Consider the following 16,745-nt stretch of genomic DNA (forward strand, 5'->3'; position numbering starts at 1 on the left):
GCAGTACGCACTTGTACCCATGGCAACGTAAGTCCTGTCCTCTGGCACAACTCTGAAGAAGAAATCTACTCTGATAGGTACATAAATATATATGCATGCACACAAGGCCTGACCAAGGGCATTGGGTTATGTCACTGGTCAGGCATCTGCCTAGCAGATGTGGTGAGCGTATATGAATGTGTCCGAACGCAGTGACGCATCCTTGAGAACCTAAAACTGAAAATAAAGCTAGAGAAATTATCCCCCTCCCCTCTACCGTGTATGGACGGCTGTTGTCTTCTATGGACTGACAGACACCACTCAGTCTTTGGAGGCTGTTGACTTGTGCTCTGGGTGGTGACTGATGAAGCGTCGGGCGTGGTTGGACAGGCCAATACGGGAGCGACAGTCCTTCCGACACGGCGCAAAAATGAAATCTGACGCTGGCCTGCCATGTCTGACTTTAGGCCTTTCTCCTCAATCTGTTGACCTCGGAACACTCGGCAAGTGTCTCTTCGAACTTAGAAGAGACGCTTTTCTGCACTGTACGCCTCTGGGATGATCATTATGAGGCTAAGGCTTCCTAGATGTTCAGGTCGATATTCAAGTCTTTCAGCTATATCTTGCTTGATGTCTTTTTTGCGCGGTGAGGTCTGCCTTTGGAACGTTTTCCCTGTACCAGATCCCGATAAAGGAGAACTTTCGGGATAACAATAATAATAATAATACATAGTTTTTCTATGGCGCGATATCCAGCACCAGTGCTGCTCAAAGCGCCTTACGTCATCCAGTTGACTATAAACATGCCTTAAAAAACATATCAACCGCTATATCAAAATGGAAAACATCCAGTGTGTTCATATGAATGAAAAAGCACACTTAAGAGATGAATCAGATTATAAAATCTATGAAGTAAATAAGGCTTAGATTAAAACAAAATGCATTTCATAGAACACGCGCGCGCGCACGCACACGCACACGCGCACACACACACACACACACACACACACACACACACACACATAAATATATATATATATATATGTCCCTCCCTTACAGACACACACACACACACACACACACACACACACACACACACACACATGCTGACATTAAATATCAACTGCACTAAAAACAAGGCCATCCTCCATTCACGCTACGTGACCAAGCCAATGCACTGACTGTCTAAACGCCACCGTGTCTCTTTTGATCTCAGTCTCTCTCTGTGTCACTCTGTTTCATAAGTAAGCTAGTTTGCGTTTGGAAGCGATGTTATATTTTCCATATATGTTGCATCATGGTGTTTCCATTACATTATGTTCACATACCCGTCATTAGGGGCCTTGGGTTTTTTGGGGTTTTTTATAAATCATCTTGAATCTCTGTGTGTGTGTGTGTGTGTGTGTGTGTGTGTGTGTGTGTGTGTGTGTGTGTGTGTGTGTTTGTGTGTCTCTGTCTGTCTCTCTGTCTCTGTCTCTTTCTCTGTCTCTCCCTCTCTGGTACAATAAACACGCTGTTGAGTGTCAGTTATGCCCAGGACAAAACATTGATCGAAACGAAAACGGGACTTTGGAGACAAGAGTGGTGATTCAACAGGTGACAGGTTTATGAACCCCTCCCACCCTCGGCCCCCAGCACACACACACATACACACACACACACACACACACACACACACACACACACACACACACACACACACACACACACACACACACACACACACACACACACACACACACACACACACACAAACACACACAGTGAGTGGGTGAATTTTCAGTGAAAAATCTAATGCCTGTATTGAATTTGCTGTACTTATTTCCCCACTTGATGTTTCCTTTTCTCCCTCTAGCCCTGATGTATGCACGATATAGCCTATATGATAGTCAGTCGTGTCCGACTATGACCATCAGAACAACAGACAAGGTAACTGCTTACCCGACTATTTGGACTAGAGTTTGATTTGTCTCTGTTTGTCTGAGTCGATGCTCAAGGAATTATCATCACATTCAGAATGCAATATATTCAGTATTAAAGACAATATCCTATTACCCATGGGACTGAATGGATCTAAATAGCAGTGACATAAAAATGTATATGTACTGTTAAAAAAATAAGCGAATGAGGTCGCTAACATTTATTAAGAGGTGAGAGATTTGTGTATAGGTCTCATCATTACTGAATAATGTCCCCAAACGACAATCAAAAATTCTTCAAATCTTAATTTCAGTCTACAACTTGTCAGTTAAAATTAACTCACGCTATACGTGCATGCATTATGTTTTTCAAGTGTGCAAACAACGTTCAGCTTCTGCCATCGTTTGGAGATTAAAAAAAGGTCGTGATGTAGACAGGAAAAGTTTGAAACTGTGATAAATCTACATTGTGATTGTAAAACAGTAGATTGCTGACCTATGTGGACTGCATAAGATAAAAATGCTATTTTTTCAGAAAACAACTTTTTAATTAGCAATCATTTCTGATGGTGAGCAAAAATATGATTTGCATCGATATGTACTGATAAACATCCATCCCAATCTTTCACCCACAACCCTCCACCATTAGCATTTTCACTTTTACTGTTGTTGCACAGAGGGACTTACACGTGAGCATTGAAGTCTTTGCCTCTTCATTTCATTTGTTTCAATTTCGTTACAATTAGACATAAAGCAACAAACACATGTCCAGCATGATACCAAGAAAAGACAGCAGCATAAAATAAAAGTGTGAAAAGTTAAAGGAGACTGCAAAAAAAAAATCAATTTTTATACAACAGCTGCTGTTCAAGTGGCAGTAACATCAATTTCTGATTCATACATATGTATGTATGCATGGATGCATGTATGAATGTATGTATACATGTATGTTATGTATGTAACTATATACATGTTCGATCACGATTGTAATGTAACCGTGAACCGAGTGGTATATAAAAAAGGGGTCACAAAAGGATTATTGAATTTCTGAATTAGACAGGATAAAAAGAGAAAGGACAGAAAGCTCCTTGCACATGCCAGGGGCACATAGAGGCCAGTCACAAAAAGGGTTTTCAATTCTTTTATTTCTACAATAATTATAAGTAGAGAAAGAAGATAAGAAGGCAGGACAGTAGAATGTCAGGCAGCTGACTGTATGTGCGACACACTCGATGTCACTTTCTCAGACCAGAGCCGGGGAAAGTAACCAGCGGACGCCAAAAACAGCTTTCATTTCAATTTCGAATTTGAATAGCGTGACGCCACATGAGTTACCTCTACAGGTCAATGGTTGGACACCGTCACTGTAGTAAAACTGTCATCCGCTTCACGGAATGTACTGTGAGTAGAACTACGGTTATCGTAGCCAGCTGAGCACTTAGCTACATCTATATGCCCCTAACCTGTACGGGGGGCTTTCTATCCTTTCACACTTTTTTTTTTATCCTGTCCAAGGAACTAAGCAACATTCAGCCATCTAACAAGTTCCCACTAAGCAGCACACACTAGCACACCCTAGACTAAGCAGCACCTACATAAAGCAGCTCACCCTACTTAGCAGTTCCTATTAGCTGCACACCAAGAGCACCAACACAAAACCAAAATCCAGGTCAGATGCAGTCTCAAAATATCCTGGACACCATTGACATGGAATGTCCAACAGTATGCACTCCTCTCAAACATAGATCTACGTGAGGTAAAGCAAGCTTCAGTGAGCTTATCTGCCACTGTGACATACAATACTGTGCCCCACACATATGACCAATGAAATTATAAGTGCTTATCAAGTCCTGTATGTGCAATACAATAATAACTGTGCATTTCCATTTTGTACTCAAAACTCAAAACTCCCCACTTTGTCTCCACAAAGTGTCTCACTTGCACAATTACATAGGAACCATAATTACCACTTCGAATATTTAAGCATTATCAAACCCCGATATACAACAAACACAGGACTGACTGATAATGTATCTCTGAGTGTTGAACTCATATTACACATCATACGGTAATAACTGTACATGACCATGACCAAACAAATCTCCGTTTTGTCTCCACAAAGTGTTCCACTGACACAAATAGATATGAAGATCATGATTACCAACATGTCTCCGATAAACAGCAAAGCAAGTGCAACAACATGGCACTGACTCTCAATCCTCCCAGTGTTTACTAACCCTTTAACCACATTTCAGTGTGTTTTCCCACTTTGTCTGATCAAAGTATACCACAAGCACATAACACAACTCCTACACATATTGTCACAACTACCAGCAAATCAAACATGTCTCCCATAACACTTGCTGTTATCCCCGTGTGCACACACACATGAAAAATCATCGAAACATACTGACAAAGCCCATTTTACAATTAACTGAGACCATCTAATTTTTCATATATATACAAAACAGGTAATACCTCAACAATACATCAAAACCAACTTCAGGTGTAACAAAACCAACACACTACACACCTTCTACAATACAATACAATACATTTCTGTTCATCCATTTGGAAATAATTGTGCACCCAAAGGCTCGTCACCCATCCAACACAATGTCTCAGCCCATAGCCGAGTCTATTGCACACACACACACACACACACACACACACACACACACACACACACACACACACACACACACACACACACAGAGTATTTAAATGATAATATATATCATGAGAAACACATTTTCAGAATAAGTTATGCTTCTATAATGATGTATGTTTTCGTTAGAATATTTGCCATTCACACAGACAGTCTGGGTTCAGTTCGTTAAGTTGGACTCCAAAAACGTGAGTTCTGTGATATTTTTTGTAGTTTTTTTTTCGGTTGTCTGCTTTTCTTCCTACTGATGATAAAATTTAATTTGCTGGTAAAATTCCAAGGGCTGTTCTGATCTGAAATCATTTTGATTTATTTTATTTTATATTGCGGATCTTAAATGCTACTTACCTGATACTTTCTGTATCATTTGACAGCATTTTGGGTTGTTTTCAACCTCTACAAAGATATCATAAAATGGTCTTCTTCCTTTCTTTACAGAATATAGAACATCCAAGGTTCCGGGAATACTTGTCTGTCATTTTCAAAATTGATATTCAGCTCACAAACAAAGATTAACTTTCTAATGATTGCTGTGAATGTTAGAAAACTGGCTTTTATATTCTATTATCAATGAATTCTGCGTATGATTGATAAACTCTATATTCTTTACATACAACCGCAATACGTAATGCATTCTTATGCGGCTTGGTTTTGTTGTTGTTGTTGTTGTTGTTGTTGTTTGTTTTTTTGTTTTTTTGTTGTTGTTTTTTGTTTGGTTGGTTGGTTGTTGGTGTTTTTTTTTTTTGTTGTTGTTTTTTCTCTCTTTTTGTTGATCAAGTAAGTGTAAGATAAACTTTGTCGCTGAAAAATAATGACTAAGCTAGCATTCCTGATCAGTTGGTAATATTTACTTTGTTTTGGAACATATTGCAAGCTTGTTTCCACAAAAGACTTTGATCACTTTGAGTCAACTCAAAATAGTCGGTCCATATTTACTGACACCTTCAATATTTGGATACAATAATTCCATCAGTGATTTTCATTTATGGTATGTGGTTTTCAATCTTCTCATCCGACAAATTTTTAAAGGCTGCATGAAACAATTTACGTCAGGAAATCCAATCCCACCCATAGCATCCCTTTCTTGCACTTATCCTATTAATTCTATTTATAATTGTGTCTATGACTTGTGTGTGTGCGTGCATGCGTGCTGATGTGTGTTGTGTGTGTGTTTGTGTGTGTGGAGGGGTTGTGAATAATTTGATAATGTTTTTTATCCTGTGTTCAATTTTTCCCTTTTCGGTATTAACGTTGTTGTTGTTGTTTTTTCTATTTCTGAACGCCTAAGGCGTAATTTTTAGATTAGGCGTAAATAACCATAATGATAATGATAATAATAATAATAATAATAATAATAATAATAATGATAATAATAATGATGATGATGATGATGATGATGATGATGATAATAATAATAATAATAATAATAATAATAATAATAATAATAATAATAACAATAATAATAATAATAATAATAAAAATAATAATATGATTTTGCTGCTTATACCACATGCTCACCATTGCTTTTTGCTTTGAAGCTCCTTTAGATAATATAAAAGTATCTGTGCCTTCACTTTGTTCACACCATACCCATAATGAGCGCCATCAAAGCTCTCCACATCCGCCGTCATATTGAGGGAGTCAAAGATGGCCACGTCCCAAGGTCTCAGATGCTCTTTCATTTTCTTGCTGAAATCGATCACTTGTTGAAGGGGGTCACGTGGGGTCTTTAACTTGCCCCAGCGGTGAGGGGGGGCCCAGACGAGCAAAGGCCAGTGAGAACCGCTGTCATTTCTCTCTTGCAGCACTGGCTGCATGACCATATTGAAGGTGGCCTGGTCTTTAAATTTGTCGTGGCCACCCAAGCCGATGAAGGCAAGACTGCGAGGGGTGTGGTGCAGCTGAGAAATCAGCTGACGTATGTCTTCGTTGTGATTCTTGGAAAAGTACTGCAGAACAGCACTCCTATCTGGGCACTCCCTCACATCCCTGTCCACCCACATACGACACACCTTCTCCGTGAACATGTAAATGCCCGCACACTGGCGTCTCAGATCTGAAACAACAATTACTGTCCATGGGAGCTCACTTTTCATGTCTAGTATTCCAATGAGCATGAAGAAAATAAAATATGTTTTTAATTATATGAAGCAAACAATACTGTGCTCTGAATTGAGAGCACTCATGCACATTCATCTATATCACAGACACACACACACACACACACACACACACACACACACACACACACACACACACAAATACACACGCGCACGCTTGCACGCGCGTATGCACACGCATTCCTGCTCACCCCATGCGCAAACTCTCTCCCCCTCTCTCTCTCTCTTTCACACACACACACACACACACACACACACACACTCACACACACACACTGTCTGTCTGTTTGCCTGTCTACGTCTCTCTAGGGGAGATGGATGGGAAAGGTGGTTCAAAGGCCAGCAATCAAGCAGGCAAAAATCAGCACAAATAAAAGCCACAGCCTCAGGGCATGAACAATGAACACTCACCAGCAGGAGTTTTCTTACTAAAGGCTCCAGTGATGGGGTTCCCTCTGACGGCCAAGAGGAAGGCCGTGTACACATGACGTGTGAACGAGTCACCCACGAAGAAGATGGTGGTATTTCTCAGTAGATGACATATCTCTTCCACCGACATCTCGTCCACTTGGCACAACTGGTTGCTTGGACGCCATCTTGCATACTCTGCATGGAGTGGATTGCGCATGTCATGGCACTCAGGGCACACACATTGGTCCACGGATCGGTTGGTGCAGTGGTTGTGATAACAGCAAGGTTTATCTCCCTCTGTGTCACACATGGCTCGAAACCTGAAGAAAATAAAAAAATGATTAAGTAAATGATTGTTTGATTCATTGATTAACTGGTTGATTAATTAATTAGTGAATTAACTAACAAGCACGTAGATAACTAAATGAATAAATAGAATTATTAAATGAACGAACAAAAGCCATGGAGATCCTTGTAGTCAGATCTCCTTTTTCATCACACGTGTGTGCACGTTTAGTGTGAATGTGTGTAATGTGTGTGCACGCGCATGTCAGGGAATTGCAAAAATAATTGCTCATGCATGCACATTCCCCAAATGACAAAAACAATGTGTGTGTGTGTGTGTGTGTGTGTGTGTGTGTGTGTGTGTGTGTGCGGGTGTTTGTGTGTGAGTGTGTGTGTGTTCGTGTGTATGTGTGTGTGTGTGTACTTAGACGGTGTTTGCCTTCATGTGTGTGAATTTGCGTGTGCCTGGTTGGAAGAGAGGAAGTAATATGAAAGCAGGAGAGAAAGGCAGAGACGACGAACCTCCATGCGCGTTTAGGAAAAGTGACATTCCCACAGAGGCCGTCCTTCCGCTGAAGTCCTTTGGGCATCCCGTGTAGCTCTTCTCTCACCTGTAGGCAGCACAGTCCACACTGTCAGCTTGTCTTCACTGAGGGGAAGTATGGGGGTCACTGTATCCACATGGGGGTCAGTATGAGGGTGACTGTCTTCACTGTGGGGTCAAAATGAGGGTTAGTACCTGTTCTGGGGGTTAGTATGGGGTCATTATCTTCATGGGAAGCAGTATGTGGTCACTATCTTTACTGGGGGCCATTTTGGGGTCACTATCTTTACTGGGGGCAGTATGGGGTTACTGTCTTCACTGGGGAGGGGGTGCGGGGGTGCAGAATGGGGGTCACTATCTTCGGTAGGGGGTTAGGGGCCGTATGGGGTCACTATTTTCACGTGGGGTGGAGGGGGCAGTATAAGAGTCACTGTCTTAATTGGGGGCAGTATGAGAGTCAATCTTCACTCGTTAGAAGTATGGGGTTCACTGTCTTTACTGGGAGCAGTATGGGGTCCACTGTCTTCACTGGGGGCGTGGGGGGGGGGTCACTGTCGTTAATTGGAGGTCATTGTTAATGGAGGCAGTATGGGGGTCACTGACTTAACTGGAGGGCAATTGGTGGTCACTATCTTCACGGGGGGAGAGGGGACAGTATGATATGAGGGTCACTGTCTTTACTGGGGGCAGTATGTGCTCACTGTCTTCACTGTGGGCAGTATGGGGTCACTGTCTTCACTTGGGGCAGCATGGGGTCACTGTCTTCACTGTGGGCAGTATGGGGTCACTGTCTTCACTTGGGGCAGTATGGGGTCACTGTCTTCACTGTGGGCAGTATGGGGTCACTGTCTTCACTGGGGGCAGTATGGGGTCACTGTCTTCACTTGGGGCAGTATGGGGTCACTGTCTTCACTGTGGGCAGTATGGGGTCACTGTCTTCACTGGGGGCAGTATGGGGTCACTGTCTTCACTGTGGGCAGTATGTGCTCACTGTCTTCACTGTGGGCAGTATGGGGTCACTGTCTTCACTGTGGGCAGTATGGGGTCACTGTCTTTACGGGGGGCAGTATGGGGGTCACTGTCATCGCTGGTGGTATTATGGGGTCACTGTGTTCACTGGGGTCAGTATGAGGGTTACTGTCTTCACTGGGGGCAGATGGGGGTCACTGTCTTCACGGGGGCATTATGGGGTCACTGTCTTCACTGGGGGCTGTATGAGGGTTACTGTCTTCACTGGGGGCAGTATGGCGTCACTGTCTTCACTGGCGGCAGTATGGGGTCACTGTCTTCACTGGGGGCAGTATGAGGGTTACTGTCTTCACTGGGGGCAGTATGGGGTCACTGTCTTCACTGGGGGCAGTATGGGGGCACTGTCTTCACTGGGGGTAATATGGTGGTCACTGTCTTCACTTGGGGCAGTATGGGGGTCATATCTTCATTGTGGATCAGTATGATGGTCACTATATTCATCGGGGTTCAGTCTGTGGGGCAATATCTTCACGGGGGGAGGGTTGGGGGGGTGTAGTCACTATCTTCACAGGGGGCAGTATCGGGGATCACTATCTTCACTGAGGGGTCAGTATGAGGGTCACAGTCTACACTTGGGGACCATTTTGATGGTCACTATATTCACTGGTGGTCAGTCTGAGGGTCACTATCTTCAGGGGGATGGGGGGAGTGTGGATTCAATATCTTCACGGGGGCAGCATAAAGGTCACTGTCTTCACGTGGGTCACTTTCTTTATTGAAGGTTAGTGTGAGGTTCAATATATTCACTCAGGTTCAGTATTTGGGTTACTGTCTTCACTGGGGGATCAGAATTATCATCACTGGGAGTTGTGAGGGAAAGTATTTCAGTGAATAATTCACTGGAAATCAGTATATGTGTCAGTATCTTCGCTGGGGATACGTATGTGGGTCCGTATTTTCACTAGGGCATGTATGAGGGTCAATATCTTCAGTGGAGGTCATTATCTTCAGTGGGGTCAGTATCTTCACTGATAAACAGTATCTTGATGGGGTCAGTATCTTCACTGGGGGGTCAGTACTTTCACTGAGGGACAGTATCTTGATGGTAGTCCAGGACAGATACAAAAATGGTCAAAATGTCTGCAACAAAACCGTTCTTTTCACGATAAAATAGAATAAATCATACTGATCACGCTGATATAAACTTGACCGCTGTAGGTGGGCGGGAACATGATTAGATTTTGATTTTTAATAATTATTTCTCACACATTTGGCCATGAGAGAGCGCCTAACAAAGATCCGCAAGGCATGAGCCAGCGAGGGTTACGCAAGCGCGGTATAAGGGGTCGCCAGAGGAAAGCCTTTAGCGCAGTACAGTACTTGTGGCTGACAGCTGCCGCGCTGATGCTATCCTATACCTCCGTTAGTAGGTCACTGCGGCAGATGACAGATACCGTACAGAAAATAAGAGAACTCTTTGGGGTCAAAAGGAAACCAAATTTTTAATTCCATCTATTACATACTAAATTGGTAGAAAACGCAAGTTTGCTTTTATGAATATTTTAGTTTCTTACCAGTCCTGACATTTCATAAAGATTGAAATCGGTATTATACCGACTGCAAAGGTGAATTTACGAAGGCGGCACGGGATCATTTAGTTCGCAGGAACAATTATGTTGACATTTTACGCAATGCAAGACTTGGAAATACTTCATGCTCTACTTATTAACGTGTAGTATATGAATATCTCAATACCTGTTAACTAGGTTTGTTTCAATGAACACTGTCGGAGCACTGTCCAGACAATTGATTCAGAAAGCATGGAAGGCAGATGATGGCAAGATCGACCAACATCATGTCTTGATGTAAAAAAGAACGGTATGAAACATATATTTTTCGTTGGAAATGAAGCGGTATTTGCAAATGTGGCTCACGAACCCTGCCGCAGTAGACACGTCGGTTTAGCATGGGAAAGAAAATGTATCTGGCTGGAGTATGAAGGTGGCAAAATGAAGTGCATCACATAGTCATGAAGTACTGCCTGGAAAATGAAAATGGGTCAGTCTCCAGAACTCTGGGGGTCTCAGTCTGATTCAGTATAAACATGTGTTTAGAATGATTATTCAAATGTTTCACATGTTATCAGGATTGCAATTCGTTAGATAAATGTCTGCAACAATTTTGTGAGAATGTGGTTTGTTCTTGTGTCTTAAATGTGTTGAAAATTATCAAAAACATCCAAAATTTCGGCGCCATTTTGTTACATGGCAATGTGTCTAAACATGAAGTAGTCAGAAACAAATAAGCACAAACCTGATTAAAATCCAGTACATACAGACCTGATCTATATTCATTCGTTGTGATAATAAAACATTGATCATCAGTAAAAATGGTACATTAAGTTTGAAATATTACGCAAAAAACCCGCGTGACAGACGTAAACAACCCATTCCTCTTGACGTACTTTTATTCATTCAAAGGCAAGCACATTCATGAATACACTACACGTTCTTTACTTGCAACAGGTGGTCAACACATCTATCTTCTGCAGCACATACACTCATTTTCTGGGGGAAAAAATGACTGTTCAACTATTTAAATGCAATCGACGTCGCATATTAATTTTCAGTTCCGCTTTTCTGTGTTACTTCAGTGCATGTAAACGACCCAATAAAAATATACATGTAAACAAATTTAGAACTGTTTCCACATAAATCATGCAGATTCATCGCGGGAAAGCGTAAATCGGTTTGACAAACACCCTTCAATCGTGTGTGTTTGAACACAGATTCAGAGAATGTGTTGTTTCTAACAGCGTGTGAGATGTACATATGTTACACGGAAATCTCCGATATGTTCATTCGCACCCCGTGGTTGCTATATTAAAAGCAACAACAACAACAACAAAACTGTGTATGTTAATTTCGTCGTTGTTATGGTTTGTTTGTACTTTATCTCTGATTCGATTAAGTTTAGTCTCAATCACTGTTTCTGACACATGGCGAGATGTGGTAATATACGGATACTGGCGTAAGATTTCGAACCAAGTCAACGCATGTAGTTCAGTAGGACTGTTTTCAGTTGAAGACTTGTTGTATCAAAAGTTCCAAACAAGAAAGTTCAAAGCAGAAAATCACCCACTTAAATTACCTTGATTTTGGTTTTTGCTGTCTGGTGAAGTTTTATCACGAAATGATGCAAACTAGTTTATCGGTTCACAAGACAGACGAAGTGTGGAACGAAACACTGGGGAGAATTGATGTGAAAATGGAGTGCCTGCAGTGTTTCTGAAAAATAAAATCATCCAGGGTGGGGGAGTTAGTTTAGGTATTTTGGGTTCCATGTTACATATGTCATAAGGTTTTAAGTAATCATTAATAAAATACATAATTTTGCACAGGCTTTCTTTGAATGCATTGCATTGGCTAAGGATCGCGTGATAGATTCATTACTATCATTATTATAAATCCATTGTTATCATTATGATTATTATTTATATCCCACGCTAAATCGACGTCTTCTGCGCCAGGGTTCGTGAGTCACATTTGCAAATACCGCTTCATTTCCAAAGAAAAATATGTATTTCATACCGTTCTTTTCACATCAAGACATGATGTTCAATTTTGCCATCATCTGCCCTCCATATTTTCCCAGTTTATTGTCTTGACATAGCGCCGATAATGTTCATTGAAACCGAAACGGGTTAACACATATTTAGATATTCATATTCTACACGTTAATAAGCGGAGCATGGAGTATATCCAGGCTGTGCATTGCGTAAAATATCAACAAAATTGTACTTATGAACTAAATGATCCCGTGCTGCCTTTGTAAATTCACCTTTGCAGTCGGTATAATACTGATTTCATTCTTTATGATATGTCATGAATGGTAGGAAACTGGAAAACATTCATAAAAGCGGATTTGCGTCTTCTACCACTTTAGTATAAAATACATGAAACTGAAAATGTTTGTTTCCTTTTGACCCGAAAGAGCTCTGTTCCTAGCTTATTGTTAAGATTCAGTGACCTGCTCACAGATCAGCATCAGCGCGGCAGCAGTCAGTCACATGTACTGTACCGCGCTGAACGCTTTCCTCTGGTGACCCATTATACAGCGCTTGTGTAACCTTCGCCTGTGCTTGCCTTGCGACTCTTTGTAAGGCGCTCTCGCACAGGCAGCAGTAATAAAAAATATTCGATTCTGGTCATTAAAAATCAAAATCTACCTATGTTCCCGCTCCCCTATAGTGGCCAACTTTATATCAGCGTGATCAGTATGATTTATTCTATTTTATCGTAAAAAGAACGGTATTGTTGCAGACATTTTGATCTAACGCAAATTTTAATCAAAATTTCCTGGCCTATGGGGTCAGTATTTTCACTGATGGACAGTATGTTGATGGGGTCAGTATTTTCACTGGGGTCAGTATCTTCACTGGGGGTATCTTCACTGAGGGACAGTTTCTTGATGGGGTCAGTATCTTCACTGGGGGAATAGTATCTTCACTTTGGGGACATTATCTTCACGGGAGGGGGGGGGGGTCAGTATCTTCACTGATGGACAATATCTTCACGGGGGTCTGTATCTTCACTGGGGGTCAGTATCTTCACTGAGGGAAAGTATGAGGGACAGCTGCTTCACATGGGTCAGTATGGGGTTCAGTACGATGGTCAGTATCTTCACTGGGGGAATAGTATCTTTACTTTGTCTGAATTCACTGAGGGTCAGTATCTTCACTGATGGACAGTGTTTTCACTGGGGGTCAGTATCTTCACTGAGGGACAGTATGAGGGACAGCTGCTTCACGGGGGTCAGTATGGGGTTCAGTACAGTGGTCAGTATCTTTACTGGGGGAATAGTATCTTCATTTCACTTCACTTCACTGGGGGTCAGTATCTTCACTGATGGACAGTGTCTTCACTAAGGGACAGTGTCTTCACTGGGGTCACTATCTTCACTGAGGGACAGTATGAAGGACAGCTGCTTCACGGGGGTCAGTATGGGGTTCAGTACGGTGGTCAGTATCTTCACTGAGGGTCAGTATAAGGATCACAATATTCACTGAGTCTAGGTCTGGTCACTATGAGTATATACTCACTAAGGCTATGTTAACTAAGGGTAAGTATGTTCACTAAAAGTGAGTATGTTCGCTGATGGTGTTCAATGGGGATAAATTTGTTCATTAAGGATAAGTGATCACTGAATGTCAGTATGTTCAGTTAGATTATGTTCATGAACTATAGTCACTAAGTCTGTTCAGTGGGGATAAGTATGTTTACTGAAGGTAAGTATGATCAGGAAGGGTAAGTACGTTCACTAAGGGTAGGTGTGGGCAGTAAGGATCAGTATGTTCAATAAACATAATTCGTGAATAGGACTTGAACTGTGAACAAAACAAGGTGTGAGGCATGCAAACTACGATATTGGACAAACACGTGCTTGACGAAGGAGCGGTTAATCAGAAAGGACAGATATTAACTATGTGCCGTTCAATCAATAGTTAGACAAAGAAATAAAGACAACAAACACTCTTGCCATTGATAAATCTGGCCATTGATGGGGTCAGTTTTTTCACTGATGGACAGTATGTTGATGGGATCAGTATCTTCACTGAGGGACAGTATCTTTATGGGGTCAGTATTTTCACTGATAAACAGTATCTTGATGGGGTCAGTATCTTCACTGGGGGGATAGTATCTTCACTATAGGACAGTATCTTCACTGGGGGGTCAGTATCTTCACTGGTGGACAGTATCTTCACTGGAAGTCAGTATCTTCGCTGGGGGGTCAGTATCTTCACTTTGGGACAATATCTTCACTGAAGGAAAGTATCTTAACGGGGTCAGTATCTTCGCTGGAGGTCAGTATCTTCACTGAGGGACAGTATCTTGATGGGGTCAGTATCTTCACTGGAGGTCAGTATCTTCACTTATGGACAGTATCTTGGTGGGGTCAGTATCTTCACTGGAAGTCAGTATTTTCACTGAGGGATCAGTATTTTGATGGGGTCAGTATCTTCACTGGAGGTCAGTATCTTCGCTTGGGGATCAGTATCTTCACTTTGGGACAGTAATTTTACTGAGGAACAGTATCTCCGCTGTTGGACAGTATCTTCCCTGGAGGTCAGTATCTTCGCTGGGGCGTCAGTATCTTCACTGGGGGTCAGTATCTTCACTGAGGGTCAGTATCTTTGCTGAGGGCCAGTGTCTTCACTGGTGGACTGTATCCTCAATTGTCAGTATTTTAATTGTAGGTCAGTATCTTCATTGTATCTTCACTGGGGGTCAGTATCTCCAGTAGGGTCAGTATCTTCACTGGGGGTCAGTATCTTCACTGAGGGACAGTATGAGGGACAGCTGCTTCATAGGGGTCAGTATGGGGTTCAGTACGGTGGTCAGTATTTTCATTGGGGGTCAGTATGAGGATGACTATATTCACTGAGTCTAGGTCTGCTCACTACGAGTATATGCTCTTGATGTGTGAGGCATGCTAACTACGATATTGGACCAAAATGTGATTGGTGAAGGAACGGATAATGAAAAAGGACATGGAGACACAGATATTAACTATGTCCCGTTCAATCAACAGACAGACAAAGAAATAAAGACAACAAACACTCTTGCCATTGATAAATCTGGCCATCTTACATGTTTGTGAAATTTGTTCATCTTCTGAATGTCAGACGGCGTCATGGGCAGTCGCTCCCAACGCCCTTGTGTCATGGAGTGCATGACGTCTGGACATTGCGCGTGTTGCAGCCACAGTGCTGTGTTCAGCCACGCGTTCTGAACAGTCCAGGCTGGGGACCAACTGAACAGCAGACACACCGCCATGGTCACCACACACGTCACCAACAGCACACCACGTCTGTTCAGCAGGCAGCGGCTGATGTGTAACGCCATTATCAGGGTAAGATGGCCACGTTGTCCTAAATTCAGAGTTTCTCGTAGGTGCGTAGGTTCCGGCCTTTATAGCCAGGCAGGTCCTTCAGTTCTGTTGTTGTTGTTTTTCTCAAGTCTGAAACAAATTCAACGTGGGAAGAAACTGGATCATCTCTCTCTCTCTCTCTCTCTCTCGGGGAGCTGTCAACTGTTTTTGCTGCGAGTGGACGCACTGTACGAGCTCCTAAAACAATTGTCGATTTTTCTGGACGTATATCTGCCAGGAATCCTCAAGAACCATGCCTTCTTCTGCTGAAAAAATGAGGATTGTTTGTGGCCGCTTCGTGTCGACTTACCTCAATTTTATGTTGAAGCGGGGCATGAAGAGAAAGGCTTCGCAAGTGGCCATTGTGAGACTCGCACGGCGTGTAGACGGTGTAACCCTTGGGTTGCTCCTGTCCTATTTATTCTGGGGCAGTTTGTTGCTACGGTATGGCGACATTGAGAGCAACCCAGGACCCAACCCAGCCACAGGCAAAGACTCGTCTATGCGGCAAACACGACTGGCCAGTGCAGGATCAGCCCGTCAAGGAGCCGACACTGAGTGATGTCATGAACATCCTGGGCGCCAAGATCGACGACGTCAAGCAGGAAGTGCAGTACCTGTCTGATGATTACGCTGGCTTGAAAGAAGAAATGAAAGATCTCACAGAGGTGACAGAGCTGAAGAAAGAAAACCAGGACCTGAAGAAAATCAACAGCGACATGAACGAGAAGCTGGAAAACTGCGAGAGGAGGATTGACGACCTGGAGGGCTGCTCCAAGAGGAACAACTTACTGTTCTATGGTTTACCCAGGCGGCAGAACGAGACTCCTGCAGACTGCGAGGGCACGCTCAAGGACCTCTTCACGGACAGCCTGGACATGACGGAAGACGTGGAGCTGGACAGGGTGCATCGCCTGAGC

General features: G+C 42.6%; 1 protein-coding gene across 1 annotated transcript; it reads right to left on the reverse strand.

The window, feature by feature from the left end:
- Positions 1 to 5,407: 5,407 nt before the first annotated feature.
- Positions 5,408 to 15,906, reverse strand: LOC143285146 (uncharacterized). Its single transcript, XM_076592374.1, has 4 exons — positions 15,546 to 15,906; positions 7,905 to 7,993; positions 7,098 to 7,417; positions 5,408 to 6,622 (listed from the first exon to the last, which is right to left on the reverse strand). The coding sequence occupies exons 1-4, from the start codon at positions 15,798 to 15,800 to the stop codon at positions 6,081 to 6,083; spliced, it is 1,206 nt and encodes a 401-aa protein (XP_076448489.1). The 5' UTR covers positions 15,801 to 15,906; the 3' UTR covers positions 5,408 to 6,080.
- Between the last annotated feature and the right edge of the window lie 839 nt (positions 15,907 to 16,745).

This window comes from Babylonia areolata, chromosome 8 (assembly GCF_041734735.1).
Source record: "Babylonia areolata isolate BAREFJ2019XMU chromosome 8, ASM4173473v1, whole genome shotgun sequence".
Taxonomy (NCBI): Eukaryota; Metazoa; Mollusca; class Gastropoda; order Neogastropoda; family Buccinidae; genus Babylonia; species Babylonia areolata.